The sequence below is a fragment of the Lithohypha guttulata genome (assembly GCF_036872675.1).
Source record: "Lithohypha guttulata strain CCFEE 5908 chromosome Unknown scaffold_4, whole genome shotgun sequence".
In the NCBI taxonomy this organism is placed as follows: Eukaryota; Fungi; Ascomycota; class Eurotiomycetes; order Chaetothyriales; family Trichomeriaceae; genus Lithohypha; species Lithohypha guttulata.
In genome coordinates this window covers 246,097-262,053 of record NW_027042753.1, presented here as the reverse complement: position 1 = coordinate 262,053, position 15,957 = coordinate 246,097, and the positions used below count along the sequence as shown (strand labels likewise).

The 15,957-nt window shown below is 49.6% G+C and overlaps 11 protein-coding genes across 11 annotated transcripts; 7 read left to right on the top strand and 4 right to left on the bottom strand.

Moving 5' to 3' along the window:
- Positions 1–261: 261 nt before the first annotated feature.
- Positions 262–856, top strand: LTR64_005267 (uncharacterized protein; the record flags this gene model as incomplete). The annotated part of the gene is made up of 2 exons (XM_064899606.1): positions 262–360; positions 407–856. The coding sequence occupies 2 exons, from the start codon at positions 262–264 to the stop codon at positions 854–856; spliced, it is 549 nt and encodes a 182-aa protein (XP_064752918.1).
- A 749-nt stretch (positions 857–1,605) lies between these two features.
- Positions 1,606–2,142, bottom strand: rps23 (ribosomal protein S23; the record flags this gene model as incomplete). The annotated part of the gene is made up of 2 exons (XM_064899605.1): positions 1,606–1,784; positions 1,881–2,142. The coding sequence occupies 2 exons, from the start codon at positions 2,140–2,142 to the stop codon at positions 1,606–1,608; spliced, it is 441 nt and encodes a 146-aa protein (XP_064752917.1).
- A 405-nt stretch (positions 2,143–2,547) lies between these two features.
- On the top strand, positions 2,548–3,639 carry LTR64_005265 (uncharacterized protein; the record flags this gene model as incomplete). The annotated part of the gene is made up of 1 exon (XM_064899604.1): positions 2,548–3,639. The coding sequence occupies one exon, from the start codon at positions 2,548–2,550 to the stop codon at positions 3,637–3,639; it is 1,092 nt and encodes a 363-aa protein (XP_064752916.1).
- A 127-nt stretch (positions 3,640–3,766) lies between these two features.
- LTR64_005264 (uncharacterized protein) lies at positions 3,767–4,552 on the bottom strand (the record flags this gene model as incomplete). Its single annotated transcript, XM_064899603.1, has 1 exon — positions 3,767–4,552. The coding sequence occupies one exon, from the start codon at positions 4,550–4,552 to the stop codon at positions 3,767–3,769; it is 786 nt and encodes a 261-aa protein (XP_064752915.1).
- A 523-nt stretch (positions 4,553–5,075) lies between these two features.
- On the top strand, positions 5,076–5,713 carry LTR64_005263 (uncharacterized protein; the record flags this gene model as incomplete). Its single annotated transcript, XM_064899602.1, has 2 exons — positions 5,076–5,157; positions 5,217–5,713. The coding sequence occupies 2 exons, from the start codon at positions 5,076–5,078 to the stop codon at positions 5,711–5,713; spliced, it is 579 nt and encodes a 192-aa protein (XP_064752914.1).
- A 1,937-nt stretch (positions 5,714–7,650) lies between these two features.
- On the top strand, positions 7,651–8,543 carry PRE5 (Proteasome subunit alpha type-6; the record flags this gene model as incomplete). The annotated part of the gene is made up of 3 exons (XM_064899601.1): positions 7,651–7,731; positions 7,785–7,853; positions 7,911–8,543. 3 exons carry the CDS (start codon positions 7,651–7,653, stop codon positions 8,541–8,543), a joined length of 783 nt encoding a protein of 260 aa, XP_064752913.1.
- Positions 8,544–8,670: 127 nt separating this feature from the next.
- Positions 8,671–9,461, bottom strand: LTR64_005261 (uncharacterized protein; the record flags this gene model as incomplete). The annotated part of the gene is made up of 2 exons (XM_064899600.1): positions 8,671–9,368; positions 9,416–9,461. 2 exons carry the CDS (start codon positions 9,459–9,461, stop codon positions 8,671–8,673), a joined length of 744 nt encoding a protein of 247 aa, XP_064752912.1.
- Positions 9,462–10,948: 1,487 nt separating this feature from the next.
- Positions 10,949–11,263, bottom strand: LTR64_005260 (uncharacterized protein; the record flags this gene model as incomplete). The annotated part of the gene is made up of 1 exon (XM_064899599.1): positions 10,949–11,263. The coding sequence occupies one exon, from the start codon at positions 11,261–11,263 to the stop codon at positions 10,949–10,951; it is 315 nt and encodes a 104-aa protein (XP_064752911.1).
- Positions 11,264–11,293: 30 nt separating this feature from the next.
- LTR64_005259 (uncharacterized protein) lies at positions 11,294–12,940 on the top strand (the record flags this gene model as incomplete). The annotated part of the gene is made up of 3 exons (XM_064899598.1): positions 11,294–11,481; positions 11,534–11,718; positions 11,820–12,940. The coding sequence occupies 3 exons, from the start codon at positions 11,294–11,296 to the stop codon at positions 12,938–12,940; spliced, it is 1,494 nt and encodes a 497-aa protein (XP_064752910.1).
- A 622-nt stretch (positions 12,941–13,562) lies between these two features.
- Positions 13,563–14,359, top strand: LTR64_005258 (uncharacterized protein; the record flags this gene model as incomplete). The annotated part of the gene is given in 2 exon segments (XM_064899597.1): positions 13,563–14,312; positions 14,327–14,359. The coding sequence occupies 2 exon segments, from the start codon at positions 13,563–13,565 to the stop codon at positions 14,357–14,359; spliced, it is 783 nt and encodes a 260-aa protein (XP_064752909.1).
- Positions 14,360–14,966: 607 nt separating this feature from the next.
- LTR64_005257 (uncharacterized protein) lies at positions 14,967–15,913 on the top strand (the record flags this gene model as incomplete). The annotated part of the gene is made up of 2 exons (XM_064899596.1): positions 14,967–15,144; positions 15,198–15,913. 2 exons carry the CDS (start codon positions 14,967–14,969, stop codon positions 15,911–15,913), a joined length of 894 nt encoding a protein of 297 aa, XP_064752908.1.
- Between the last annotated feature and the right edge of the window lie 44 nt (positions 15,914–15,957).

The following is a 15,957-nucleotide window of genomic DNA, read 5'->3' as shown; positions in this document are numbered from 1 at the left end:
ACGGGATCGTGGCTCACGAATATTGGAGGTTGGTGGAGATATTTTATGCTCCCCTCATGGATACAAAATGAGAAATTCATATCACGATGTCACCGAAATGTCCTTTTGGAGTTTGGAGAAGAACGTCTTCCGCTCTCGGCAGGAAATTGTCAGTTTCAAGCATAGAAGAGCATTCTTGGTTTTTCTTTACAGAACGGATATCGACAGAATCCAACAATACGTTGTCAAGCTTGCGAGGAATTGCTGGATCATCTAAGCAAGATGGGTGACAAGTTTGAACAGACTGACCGATTCGTGCAAGGGTTGCAAATCCGTAAAGAGGTTTTGGGGGATACTTATGTGGATAAAGCTTTGGAAGGGGTAAGATTCCACTGTGTGGAAAGTCTTCTTGGCTGATAGAAAGCAGATCAACAACCCGTTACAAAAGTCGCATCAGCAGTATATCACTGAGGAGTGGTCCAAATGGGGTCGACCAGGCTTGACTCGAAAACAGAGATCTCTTCTCAATATTGGCATTCTGATGACATTGAACCGAAGCACTGAATTAAGAGTTCACATACGAGGAGCACTGAGAAATGGGTTGACTGAGGAGGAGATTACTGAGGCAATCACTCATACAATGATGTACTCTGGTGTACCCGCTGGTGTAGAGGCGAGCAAAGTCGCTGCAGGAGTTATCAAAGAGATGAGGGATAACGGGGAACTTGACAGTGACAATGCACAAGCTGGGCAGGACCTGGGCCAGAACGCGAAGCAGGCACCTCCTACCCAGGAGGTAAGGCACGATGGAGAGCTCAACGACGCCAAGTTGAAAGCTGGGCAGGATGGTGGAGAGGAGGCACCGCTCGCCAGCTAAGTGTAATCGGTAATGAGACTGCTACTGGAACCTGTGAAGCAAGCTCGTGATCGTGATCGTGATCGTGATCGTGATCAGGTCGTCGTAACTTGTGAAATCACGCAACCGAGGTTCAGGTCGATAGCTTCGTGGGGACCATATCGAGTTATTATCTAGAGTACGAACGCCCTGGAACATAAGAATCCGGAAAGGATCGAGAACACGAACTGTGAAGAACAGGGTTTGCATAGCCATGCAAAAGCTTCAAGCTCAAATGGTGTTCAGGTATCACCTTTATACGGCGTATCACAAAGCCATGAGTAGCAGAAGCATGAGAACGTATTCTCTCTATCGTCTTCGTGACACTAAGTAATAAGCACAGGCAAGGGAAAGGGTAGATTTGATGCTGGACAACGATACAAGCTGCTCCCCCAGTGTTTTTCTCTCCAACATTAAAGCAGCAAAAGTGCAGTACGGAAGGTATGAACCAGGAGACCAGTAGGCATGAACGAATTGTATCAGCTGAACCTTCATTCATTGATCGGTGCCATACTCGTGAATTTCTTTGACCACATGAACAGCTTGATACTTGTACTCTGTGCCTCTCAACTGTATTCTAGCTTAATGCTATTTCCCCATCCTGAAGTACACATCCAGGTGGCGGAGGGCCTCCTCATTCGGAATATAGATTTAGACCTTTCTTCGTAGGGCTCGCAATCGAATGTGTAGAGGTTGGCATCGTGAATTCCTTGATTGTTGGTGTAAATCGTCTACGATCTTGGCTTCTCCTTCTTCTCCTTCCACAGAGCACTCAGGCCGACACCAGAAACCTTGACAACCTTGAATCGCACACCGGGAATATCACCCTTGGCCTTGCCTTTTCGACCGAAACCAGCAAGCAGCACCTCATCGTTCTCGTCCACGAAGTTCAGGCAACCGTCATTTGGCACTGTAAAAGTACATTGTTAGCATTTTACTCTGCTGCTTGCCATATTCTTCTCTTCTCGAGCGCTAATACCACCCTTTCGAATATTCGTTCACGTACCGAAAGCAGTAACCTTCTTGCCGTTCTTGATCAACTGAACTCTCACACATTTTCGAATAGCAGAATTAGGTTGCTTGGCCTCGACACCAACTTTTTCTAGGACAATTCCCTTGGCGTGTGACGAGCCACCGAATGGTGAGGACTTGTAGGCGGTACCGAGCAGTCGCTTCTTGTAGTGCAAGTCAGCCCATCGACCGTCCTTTCGGGCTTGGACGAGTTTTCGAGCAGCGTTAAGACCGCGTGGCTTTCCTCGGTTGGTCATATCTGCGAATCGCTGTCAGCAACTTCGGTGAAATAAAGATTATGGTTGACGTACTGGCTGTGTGTATGGAATGGCAACAGGAAAGATAGCGACAATTTCATGTAGTCGTCAAGGTCTCCAAAATTCGCGATCGCACGACTTGCTTGGCAGGCCTCTCAAGAAAGAAGGTCAACCGGCCGCAGTTTCCTGACGTGCCTGACCACGACCCTGTAGTGTCGTCAATTGCTGCTTCAAACCATGATTCCGTTTCTTAAACCGGCTATGTTCTTGCTCCGCACGCCTGCAACCTGCTGCCTCATCTCGGAACCACAGTAAATCAGCAGTTTGGCAACACAACTTACCATGCCGAGCTAATCGAAGAAGTGGCCAGAGCCGACAGGCTCTGCAAGTCTACTACCAGCAGTGATGGTGTTAAAAGATGACTCGCCACGGCAATTTCAGGCCAAACCGAATAAGCTTGAACTACCTACACCGTCGACAGCTCGTGGTCCCAGATCACCCAACCCGTCGCATCTATTGCCTGCAACAGCCCTCTTTCATGGTCCTCATTCTCGAAATGCTTCTCATACCTCTTTGTCTCGCTCGCGCGACGATCGTCCCAATGACCCATCTACACCTATTGATCGGAACCGTGACCGTGATCAACCACAACATCTCCCGCGTGCTCGTCCACCCACTTCCTCCTTCTCGGGTCCTCGACCAAGTCTCATAGCAGCAAGCCCTAAAAACAATGCGCCTGGAGGAGGTCAAACTGGTGCCTCTGCTGTGCGCCCCAAACCCGGTGCTACTATCTCATCAAAGAAAGAAGATGACTTCCGTGCTGATGCTGTTTGGGCTGAGATGCAGAGGACACTGGCTGATGTAGAGCTTAGCGCCATGAACAGCAGCCATGTCTTTGGTCAGCAGCACGCGAGAGCGCTCGAGGATCTGAGGACTGCTCAGCTAGGTCTGGCACAGGCGTGGGCAAAGAGTGAGGCAGATGAGATGGTCGACGAGGAGTTTGGTGGAGACGAGGGAGAAACGAGTGCTGTAGGCACGATGAGAGGCGGCATTTTTGGCGGTACTCCAGCTCGAGAGAAGTCCGGACATAGCAGACATGCTAGCACGGCTTCTAATGCGAGCAGAAGTGGAAACCTTGAAGAGGAAACAGAAAGAGACATCCGACTTGCGCGACGTAGAAGAGAGGCGAACGACCGGTATTTCAAACAGGTCAATAAAGGTGTTCTAGACGTGGTGAAGAAATTGGACGAGGTAGCAAATGCAATGAGACAAGTCGAGAAGGAGAGTCGTGAACTCTGGAACGAGACTTCTGGGAGTGGAAGCGAGGATCTGGGCGATGTGACGGAAACGGACCAGAGCACACAGCAACAAACGAAAAACAAAGATATTGAAAGACCTGGCGGAAGAAGTAGAGCAGAAACGGCAGAAAGTCAGATTTTCAGTCTTAGGACAGAGACAACTGACGCTCTCAGCGATAGTCCAGAATCGAAGAGATAATGTATTCAGCACTCCTCTGCAGGTCAATTGTTACCCGTGTCTGTTCTCCTAGTATCCAGCACGTTCACGATGAGAGGGTGCTGCTCTGCTATCTTTCGCAGGCCACATTTTGTCTTCCACGAATCGATTATACTTCAATGCCGAGAGCATCGACTCCATGCGTTACCAGCCTGTTACGGTTCTCCTGCCATCTCAGCCAAGCCAGACCTTGCAGAAGAGCATCTGACATGTCATCTAATTTCTCTAAAGTTGGGGCCTTTTTGGAGCCCGCTGCTCGAGACCCTTTCGCTCCAAAGCCATCCACAGTGTTACGAACGTCCTCGTGAAGGGAGAAGCTGGCGGTCTTCGCGCCTACGGACTTCAACATGTCATTCACGAGAGCGATCTTTGCGACTTTAGCTGCTTTGCCAGTGGCCGGAACGTCTTCGTCAGTGAACCAGAACTTGTTGACCCTCATAGGCAGTACTTGCTCAACCGTCGTACCAAGCAAGAGTTTCTCTTCTACTAAAGTTCGAAAGGTGGCATGAAGCATGGATTCAAGCATGCCTACTCTCAGAGACCACTCTTGAACAGCTGAATGTCCACCACTACGAAATCGTTGTCGCTCGATAAGGATGTGTGTTGGCTTCAGACTGGCGCAATACTTGGCGAAGCGGTACGCATGTCCAGCTAACACAATTGGCTCAAAGCTTTCGTCTGTTGCAACAGTAGCGATCATACTGTCAACTATCGATGGTGTTTGGCTTCGTATCGTGTCTCCCTCATTGTAATCCATGGCTTGAGACTGAGGTGACATTAGGTCTGTCCTCTGCCAATGACACAATATTGGCTTCTCATATTTTAGAGGTGTGTTTTTAAGCTCTTCCGTCATTTTGCAAGTAAGGAAAGCGTAGGCAAGATTCCGGATGCCCATATCGATAGACAATACTCGAAGCTCCCGAGCACTATAACTTGGGCAATGTTTTGCATGTTTTGTGGCAATATCATTTATACTGGCCAGAATCTCAGGCTTTGTGCCAGAAAGTGGTCCACCTATGAGTGTAGCGATCCTGTGTAGTCGAGCTCTCTTGAGCGAGGTCAAGAGCCTGGATGATTCCCGTAGTTGTCCACTCAAGGCTCTCATCTGATACTGCGATCATCGCGAGCTTGTTGGAAGATATATCAAAGGAACCAACTGTCATGAACACAATTGACATACGGGGCGGAAACATGTCTAAGGCGTGAGTGAACGGCGCTGAGATTGGAAGTACGGTTGCGCACTTCACCCAACGATAATTTGAATAAAACTGACACAATTGCGAACGTAGTCGCGTGAAGGAAACGAAGACTATTCACGTTCCCGGCACTTTCTATGTTGACACTGCAATGTTTACTGTGTTCTTCCTCGACTTCTTACTGATTGTGAACCTTTGCCTTATCGCTGAGTCAGGGCAGCAATGTCGGTCGAAGGTGACAAGCTACAACCATCACCATTAAGTCGAGCAGAGGGTCTTTTACTTCACGCAAACACTCCAAAAGGTAGGCCTCAATCATTAATATTATTGATTGGCACAGAAATATTATTTTCAGTACTACAGGTAGGCTATGGCAGTACTATTGGCATCTAACTCAGCAAATATGTCCAGGTCGAGGAGTCTTTGCTTCACAAACAATTCCAAAAGGAACTGTCATTGATGTGAGCCCAGTGCTCGTGTTCAACAAAGACGAAGTCGAGCTACACACAAGTCAGACAATTTTGCAACATTATACCTATTACTGGCCAGATCCGGCTGGAGGAGCTCAAACACAAGCGATTGCGCTGGGCCTCGGATCTATGTTCAACCATTCGACCAAGAAGCAAAACGTAATATGGTCGAGAAATATCGCAGCAGGAACTATCATCTACACTGCACACCGAGACATCTTGCGTGGCGAAGAGCTGTGCATCTCTTATGGTAATGCTCGGTTGTGGTTTAAGGACGCTGATCTTGAGAACGAAACAACTGATCTGAAGGGCAAAGATGAGATTACTCAAAGTGGACTTGACATCTTTATGGTTGGCTCTTCAGATGAGGATGATTCTACACAACGTTGATCTTACAAACCCTAAGCCATTGAACCGAGTCGAAGAACTTTCCAAGAGTATGTGTGCAGAAGAACATTTTCTACCGCGGCTACCTGAATATAAGTTGGCCAACCATCCCTTTTATCTAATCCAAACATTTCATATGCACATGCATATTGTGTTGGCGTCCATGCATAGCTCTCGACCTGTTGGAGACACTATTTCGCCAGCTAAGGTATGCCCACTTTATAAGTTCCATAATCACGAACAAAGCGAACCAGGTTATCAAACGTCCTAGCATTTTGAGTGAATACGATCGGCTTATTCTTGGAAGCAGCAGGAAATAACCTCACGTGTGGGAACCCCCGAATGCCGCGATCTGGCAGATCATTTTCATCGTACATGACTTTGGCCATCGTCGCCTTCATGTTCATCGTGTTTGACGATTACTGGAAACGGCCATCTGTGTTCAATATGGACGGCGATTAGAGAACGAATTTGATCAGTGAGGAATGGTCAGCATTCATCAACGAAACCGAGGTTCCAGCAACGCAATACCAGTATGAAGTTCATGATAAGCCACATTACGACTGGATGGTTGGAGCCATAGCATCGACGATCGTTTGCATTCTCTGTGTTGCCGTCCTGTTGGGGTTTCTGAGAGCTTGGCGGACCTGTGTCTTTTGACCCTATCGAGATGGCCGCTGCTTTCCAAGCTACGGCGATTGTCGGTTAATACTAGGGTGGTGGTTCCGCACACGAGGTCGTGATACAACTTGGCCACGAGCGCGTACATCATATAGTGGGAGGCAAATTTTGGCGCTTCGAACAAGCATGAGGTTGCTGATAGCCAGAGGTGAAACGCGGCTGATCGTTGAACTCACAATGCTTGAAACGGAGATATTCCCAATTTATTGTACATAAATTGTTACTGTCCACGCTGTAACGAAATCAAATATCCCTCGTTCGCTCGCTCAAAAGTCTTGCTCCTCCTTGAAGAACTGGGTAAAACTGATAATTGTGCCATAAATGAGAAGACCACTGCACATTTGTTAGCATTCTCGTATCCTCCTTACCTCCTGCTCGTAACGTACCCTATTATACTCATTGCCATGGCCGGAACCTGAATCAACGCACAATGCGCCAGCAGTACCGGTAATGCTACACCACAAACCCAATCAGCACACGTCCACCTACACAACCAGCATATTCTCTCAGAGTCAACTTACCAACACCCATAACGACCAGAAACCCCGTACAGAACCTTCCAAAATCAACCACCGCATACCCTCCCTCGCCCATGAAATCATCTGGATTCGCGCATTTCGAACATATCCAGTTGGGCAGTGGAGCGATCACATAAGTCGCTACGACTAGTAGGGTGAGGAAGTTGTGGAAGAGGGCGGCGCTGAGGATTACGAGGAGGAAGCCGATTGCTAGGACCTGCGAGGATGTGTGAGTGAGTGGGTGTGAGTAGGTTAGGGCATGGTGGGTGTGGTGCGTACGAAGGACAGGGCGATGATGGTCTTGAGACCCGCTGCTGCCATGGCAGGGTTGGATATTGGGATGTGCTGCGCTGAGTGTAGGAAGACGAAGACTTGTAGAGGAGAATGCACAGTATTAGGGATTAGTATAACAATATCGTTGTTGTTTTAATGGTCAAGAGAATGAATGGCAGTGACCTGGCCCAGCATCGCAGCTTCCGCCCGTTCGCTCGCTCGCTTCAATGTGGCTGGCTCACAGCTGCTAGGGTTCCGCCGCAATCGTGAGCTCCGGAGCGTCATTGCAATGATTCGTGACTGCCTGAGGCAACATTCAGTCTGCTGCGTACGCGACGAAGCCTGAGCAGTCAAATAGCCAACTACTGAATATCTTACCAGCGTCGCATCTTCCAGTCTCGTGGAGATCTACAGATTATACACAAGAGGTGTTTTTTCTGTATCCCGTGGTATAGACTACACGTCAAAATGTTTCGAAACAACTACGACAACGATGCAGTCACCTTTTCACCTCAAGGCCGCATATTCCAGGTCGAATATGCTCAAGAGGTAAGGACGAGCGACATACTATGGACCGAAACAGACCTAACCTCACCGTCCAGGCAGTCAAGCAAGGTTCAGTAGTAGTCGGCCTTGTCTCCAAGAAGCATGTCGTCCTCACAGCACTGAAGGTATGCATGAGCAGAAACCAGTCTCATCTACACAAACACTAACACCACAACCTACAGCGAAACGCCGAAGAGCTCTCCTCCTACCAAAAAAAGATCATCGGCATAGACGACCACCTAGGCGTCGCCCTCGCCGGTCTCGCCTCCGACGCTCGCGTTCTTTCCAACTTCATGAAGCAGCAATCTCTCGCCAGCAGATTATCCTACGGCCGAGCCATCCCAGTCGAGCGAATAGTGAACATGATCGGAGACCGGGCACAGACTTCCACACAACACTACGGTAAACGTCCTTACGGAGTCGGATTACTGGTTGCGGGTGTAGATGAGCTGGGCCCTCATTTGTTCGAGTTCAGCCCGAGCGGCATGACGCAGGAAATGCTGGCTTGCGCTATTGGGGCGAGGAGTCAGATGGCTAGGACCTATCTGGAGAGGCATCTGGATAAGTTTGCCGACTGCAGTAGGGACGAATTGATCAAACATGGTCTATTGGCTTTGAAGGAGAGTCTGGCACAGGACAAGGAGTTGACGGTGGAGAATACGAGTTTAGCAGTCATCGGGATTGGTGAAAAGGATGGGAAGAAGAAGGTGGAGAATTTCAAGATGTATGATGGGCAGGAGGTTGGACCTCTGCTGGAAGCCAATGTTGAGACGACGTCGGCTGAGCAGGGAGATGCTATGGAGACAGATTCGTAATGAGAAGATTTCCAAAAGACATGTTACGGCAAGGCGTTTGAGGCGTAGGAAGAGGGCGCCAAATGTTAAATTGACGACGAGGGCAGGCTCTATAGATTGAATGTCTATTTACAGTCTAAGACGTCCTTTACTCCTTCGTCCAGTCCAGGTTGAAGCGTCCTTGGGCAACCTTGTAGTCCTGCAGCGCTGCCAGGACTTGACTCGGGTCCTTGACCTCGACCAAGATGTCAGCGTTACCAGGTGCGACAAAACCTTCACTGATACTTCTTCTGACCCATTGCAGCAGTCCATCCCAATACCCATCCACGTTCACTACTATGATGGGCATTTTGTGAATTCCCAGCTGGTTCCAAGTGACCATCTCCATTACTTCCTCGATTGTGCCATAGCCACCAGCCAATGCCACAAACCCCGATCCTGGCCCACCAGCAACCACACGGTCTGCCATCATGCGTTTGCGAGCGTGCATATCCTGGACGATTATGGTGTTTCCAAACTCTGATTGCGGTATAGTATCAGCTGTGTTTGTTCTCTTCAATTGGTCTTTTGGCATCACACGTTCGGCCTGCTTGACATCTGCGCCTGGTCCGGGTGAAGGGCTGTCGTTGCGTAGGCTTGGGTCTTTCTCGGTGCGGATCAACGCGCGAGGGATTATGCCGTCGACGCTGTCGGGACCTGAGCCGGCCACGAAGGTCTTTGCAATTTCTCCCATGATGCCCATGGTTCCACCACCGTAGACTAACTTGTAGCCTGCATCGGATAGAGAAGTGGATAGATCGCGAGCAGATGCCAAGTGTGCTGGATTCTTGCCTGGTGAGGATGCGCCTGGGATGGGTCAGCTTGTTGGAGGTGTAGATGGACATGGTGCTTACAGAAGATGCAGACTACAGGCTGCTTTGCTCCATTGCCTGCAGACATTTTGAACAGCGTTCCGTCTGTGACTGCTGGGCTCACAATCACCCTCGATATCGATATGGAGTTCTATCAGAAGTTGTGTATCTTGAACTTCGTTGCTGTGCTTGTGATCAGGTTGACTCTTCCCAGTGCAGTCGATGCAACCTGTCGCGATCAGAATATCTGGATTGTGTTTTGTTCGAGGAAATGGGCACGAAAACAACGATATGCGATCCAAGAACGAATGTGAAACTGCCAAACAGAAATGGAATGCTCGTGACACTTACTTGCACTTGGTGTAAGCACCGATCCGCCCACTGCGGCTATATGACCATGTTACTTGATCGTGCCGTCGAAGTGGGCTTGTTTTGGCATTACGACATTCCCACTTAACACGTGGCCGTACTCTTCTCCACGACAAGGACAGACAGTTGGTCAAATGCAGTGAACTGGCATGATAGCAGACACTGCCGCCATCGACGACGAAGAAGACGCGACTTGTTCTGTTTGGTGCATCGTCCGTATGGATAGTTCAGATTTTGGGAAAGCGACGCGTCCATGGCTCTATTGGACTGTCTCTTTAACTGCCCCAAATCGGGGCGTGGGGATCGACCGACCGCGCGATGAAAAGCTGATTACGGGCAAGCGTGGTCTACATACACTTTGCGATTGAGACATGTCGACCAGCAAGTGCGGGAAGCAGAATCTCAAGAGGTCTGTCGCTGCACGGAATAAGCGACTGAAGGACAAACATGCTGTGTTCGATGTTGTTGCTCTTAATTTAGCGACCAGGTTCGTCACTGGTGGCTCCCAGGGCTTAGGAGGCCCCATCGAGTCTTCTTCTAGCACACTTTGACGCTATCGCTTTCTCTGCATCAGCAATCACCCTCTATCAACAAGAAAGGCACTGGCATACAATATCCTTGTCTGCTCGCAGCTTAGAGCTACTCTTAGACATTGCAGTAAATCACCCTCTCGCTCGCAACAAGCGAGCAGGTAAGCAAACCTGCATGCCTGGTTGGTGACCTAGACGAGTTCTCGTGTTAAGGTCGAGACCATGACTTGCATGGCTTGACATGGCTTCTGATCCTCTCAAAAGAGTTCAGCCCGTCCCAAGACAGGCCTGGCAGTTCCGAGTGGGCACAAAAACTCATGCTTACGTTTCTTTCAATTGGTCACTCGAAGTCCTGATACCTTGTCAGTGCAGCCTAAGACCACAGAACCTTTCCTTTCTGAGCTCGTCTCTGGCTAAGCACTTCGCTAGCGTGATGGCTCGGAAATATCGGTGGTGTTGATGGCTTGACTTCCCACGCCGCTTATCTCTGTATCGCCCATGCTTGAGGCTGACAAAAGGCACCATGTCCCAGCCGTGCTACATCGTCGTCGACCTCATCTTCTAACCTCGTCCTGCAGCGTTCAGCCTACTGAGGCAATCACACAATCTATACCGATACCATGGCAATTCTGTATCGGTATTTGATTTGTGCCGTATTTGTTTCCTCCATTCACGCTCAGGTCGTGTCGAGCGTGGTATCTGGCGTCAACTCGGTCGTATCGTCGGTGGTTTCTGATGCCTCGAGTGTGGTCTCCTCAGTGTTGTCCAGCGCAACTTCAGCAGTCGCCTCAGTAACCTCAGTGGCATCGTCTGCCTCCTCTGCTGCCTCTTCAGCTGCTGCCGCAGGCAGCTCGTCAGCAGCTTCCTCCTTGTCGTCCGTCGCTTCCTCCGCCAATTCGGTAGCCAGCAGTATATCTTCAGCCGCTTCCTCGACATCAGCATCGGTAGCCTCGTCCGTCTCCTCGGTTGTTTCCTCTGCATGTAAGTACATCCTCGAAATGTTGCGTGAAAACCGGAGACCATGCGTGATGTGGTGGGTAAAGTTGCTGCAGAGTATAACACTTCAGACAGCTATTTCAAGCTCAACGGTCACCACACGCGCCACGTCGAGCTCGACAACTACCGTTCTTCCCACTTCGTCTTCCGTGGTCACCACCCCCTCATCTGTGGTGACCACAACTGCCCCATCCACTACTGCGTCTTCCCCGAGTTCGTCTACTGTCATAAGTAGCTCAACTGAGACGTCTACTATAGCCAGCAGTACTGCTACACCATCTTCCGTTCCTACCACCGCAGCAACATCCAGTCCTGCACCAACGACTTCAAGCTCAAATGTAGTGGTCTCCTCAAGTACGTCGATCGCACCTTCATCGTCCCCCGGACCTTCCACGACTCCTGCTCCCGTTCCGACGAGTTCGGCAGTACCGAGTTCTGAGGTTCAGAGTTGTATGTTTGCCATATTTCATGACTTGTATGACATGGCGGACTCGAGATTCGACACAGTTGTTGTTTTCCAGTCAGAGACATGTGCTAACAACTGTACCTAGCTTCCGCACCTGCCTCCGTCTCATCCCCCGCATCTGCCGCCTCCTCTGCAGCCTCTTCGTCCTCGCGGGCTGCCTCATCTTCGTCACGACCTTCGTCTACGTCCTCCCAAAGCTCGATATATGTGTACTCGTCCGTAACATCCTCAGTGTCACTACAATCCACCGTCTACTCAACCAACGCCGTCGTCCTCACCACTCAGGCAGATGGCCAGACAAGTCAAATCACCCAAGTCACAGTTATACAGACAGTCGTCCCTGCAACCACAGTTTACGGTACCACTGTAGTTTCCACCACCGAGTCGCCCACAGGCATCGCAGGTCTGCAAGCACAAGGCTTGTCAGGCGATGGAAGTGGTGGACTATCTACTGGTGCAAAAGCTGGTATTGGAGCAGGCGTTGGTGTCGCAGTCGTCGCAGCGGCAATAATTGGCGCTGTCTACGCAATGCGACGACGTAAACAGAATCATATTGCCGAGGAAGACCGATATCCTCCTTCTTCGGTGCCATCATTCTACGGCGGTGTGGGAGGACTTGGAAAGACGCCATCACGCTATACAGAGTCAGAGATGGGTGGACGTTCTCCGCCAATGCGAGAAGCAGACCCGATGGCTAGGTACGCCAATCCTGGAGCGAGCACTCAAAGAACCACTTTACCACCAGGTTCGAGAACCTCAGACATTTCGAGTGTCTCAGGTAGTGAGCCTACAACATACAGACCAGGCCCAGGCATGGGTGCAATAACAGAACAACAACATTCTCAAAGACATAGTGAGCTTCCGGAACAAGACGTGCCTCGGCCGCAGCACCACGACTACATCGTCCCTGCTGCTGGCTATACTGACACAGCTGGAAATCCCTTTCACGAAAAAAGTGGTGGAGATACACCAAGCTTGTACTCAGAAGATGGTGCAAACGAAGGCGGTGTTGCACGTCATCCCAGTCACCATCAGACAGGCTCGCCTGCATTGGAATTGCCTGGTGAGAGCACAGCCGGAGGAAGTAGCACACTAATAGGGTCTGGACAAGGATATCGAGGCATGGATCAGGAACAGCCGTTACATACTCGGTCGCAGATGCAAAAGTCGCCGCCACGGACGTTCGATCCGAGTCATAATTTCTAATGAGCTGTGAAATGAATGAAATGTGGATGAAGTAAGCCTTAATGCTATAATGAATGTGTACGGCAAAAATAAAAGTCTTGCTCACAAATAGCCTGTTGCTCATCGTGCCATTCTTTGCTCGACCATGACCAACGACTTGCTTTCTCTTGACTTCCTGATGCAGACTCATAGGCAGTATAAGATGAACTAATGCGCGGAACTTTGTATGGCATGATTGTGAATGCCTGAACTACCTCTGGCGGAACATACCGCTCGCAGCTTCCTGATCTGCACACCACAAATCATGGTTCTACTGTACCACTACACAGTGTACCTCGGGTTGTAATAAATATGTTCTTCGCCCAAGATACTGGTCATGCCGCTTCAGCGCGTCTCTCATAGCAAGTCTCGATATGGCTGCATGCAATGCAAGCAGCGTCGTCTGAAGGTCAAGCCCTGTCCTCTCAGCCACTTTCCAATTCACTGAGATTAGACATAGTGTGATGAGCTACAACCACGATGTAGACGATGCGATCAGGCCGGTAGGGTATGCAGCTTCACAGAGCAGCAAAGGCCTGACTCAGTCCCTGACAGCGACACTATCGCTAACATTGAGGACATGTTCTTGCTTCACAATTTCATAATGTCCTCGAAGTCGTTCACTGTGGATGATTCACCGTCTGTGACAGCCCATGAAAGCCCGATCGCAGTCGCGTTCAAGCATCATTATCTTTTGCATGCAATACTTGGTCTTTCAGCACTTCAATTGTACACGACTGATCGTGCCCAATCAAAGTGGTATCAGCAAGCAACCTCGCATCAAGACGCGGCAATTCGACAAGCCAGACCTCACCTCTCACACACTGCTCCGGAACATGCCGAAGCGATCTTCTGGTTCTCATCTTTTACCTCAATGTTTGCCCTTGCAGAACCTCCTATACGTCCGTCACAAGAAGGCCAGATGAAGCTCGACGCCACGAAGGAACTTCTTCACGCCTTTGGCCTCGCTCGTGGTATTAGAACGATTACGCACTCCCTACCTGAAGATTGCGACATAGCCAAAGCCACAGCACCAGAGCTCTGGCAGGATAACCGGGATGAGTTGAGACCAACGTTGAGAGAGGACTACCCAGCCTTGTTGCAGCTCGAGGAGTTCATCGAAGGTAATTGCGAAGATAGTGAGCAGCTCTTTGTGTGCCTGACTCATGCTGAGGAGCTCCTGCTGTTCATCGCCGTGCTACAACATGCTCCGACGAATAGGAAGGCAACACATCTTATCATGTCCTGGTGCATGGGTCTTCCAGCAATGTTCCTTGACATGTGCAGCAAGAAAGTCTCTGCAGCAGTTGCAACTCTGGCATTCTATGGAGTGGCTATGCATACACGGCAGGAGGTATGGTTCTTCAGAGGTTGGCCAGAGATATTGCTCACGGAGTGTGAAGAGACCTTGAAAGACAAGAACGTGCAATATGGAACTTTGCTGGACTGGCCGAGAATAATGATCCGTGGGGCTTGACGAGAAACAAGCAATTGTGTGGTGTAGGTAGCTGCACTCTCTTTGACGTCCACCATTAACAGTCCATGACTTGCGACCGGGGGCAACGCAATCGTCTACGAAGGGCCGCATTATCTGAGCATCTCAGCCTCTTGACGCGTCACGAAAACCCTCTACCAGGATACCCTTTACATCAAGTATAGCTAGTGAGTGTCGTTGAGGCTCAATGCTTTCCAATTCAAGATATCTGGTGGAGTCTTGGCTCTCGTATGAATACGAGTGGGGGTCGATCGTGTCTTCGGAATCACTTCGGAACCAATTAACTTGTCTCTTTGGAGCATTGCAGGTTCGTTCGGCATGCTGGTGCCAATGCAACGAGAAATAGGCTGATTGACATGCACAGCACATACACGATGGTATATCTAAGTCGAAACGTCGCGATGAACTGCAGAGTCGAAAATATCTCAACTCATCTAGAAGCAAAACCACCTGATTCAATCCTCCGCTTACACAAACTCGTCCATATCATTCACGATCAACAACACTTTGAAGATGAGCTTGATCGTCAGCAATGGAACTGCCGAAGGGACGATATTGTACCAATACAACCCTTCAGACACAGCAGGATACGCTTTTGTGGCTCTCTTCAGCATCACAACGATCATTCACATTGTCCTTATGCTGTGGTATCGTTCTTGGTACTTCATCCCAATGATACTCGGCGGCATCAGTATGTCTCTCACCTATCCTCATCCAAACCTCATGGCTGACACAATACCACAGTGGAAGCGGGAGGTTATTATGGCCGAGCCTGGAACCACGATAATCCAAAACAAATCAAAGCATACGTCCTCTACCTCCTCCTCACCCTCTCTGCACCACCCTTCATTGCAGCAACCATATACATGGCCCTCACAAGGATCATGACAACTCTTCGCGCCGCACATCTCAGCATATTCAACGTACGCTTCCTGACTACCACTTTCGTCGTTATCGATATAATTTGCTTCCTCGCCTTTCTTGGTGGTGCAGGAATGCAAATCGCTGCTTCGGCAAGCTTGCAGAGTGCAGGACGCAAAGTCGTGCTGGCTGGACTGGGCTTTCAGATCATCTGTTTCTTGTTCTTCGTCTATATCGCGATCCGTTTCCACAAACGCAATCTTCGCGGTCCTGGTCCGCTTGCTGAAGTGCAAGGGGTAAAGTGGAGGAAACATTCATGGGCATTGTATCTAGCTTGTTTGTTCATGTTGGTGAGGAACATCTTCAGAATTGCAGAGTACACGCAGGGTCACGAAGGGGTGATTGCGCGTCATGAGTGGTTCATATACACGTTTGATGCTACGATGATGTGGTTGGTGATGGTTGTGTATGCAACCGTGCATCCTGGTCGACTTGTTAGACAGGTCAGAAAAGCAGAGAAGCAAGGCGAGATGATAGACGGGCAAGAACTGGATGGGGTGGAGAAAGAGCAAGATGCGGGTAGACAACAGTGGTCATAAATTAATTTGGAGCAGTTTCTGAAGAGTGGTTGTTTCCAGAATAC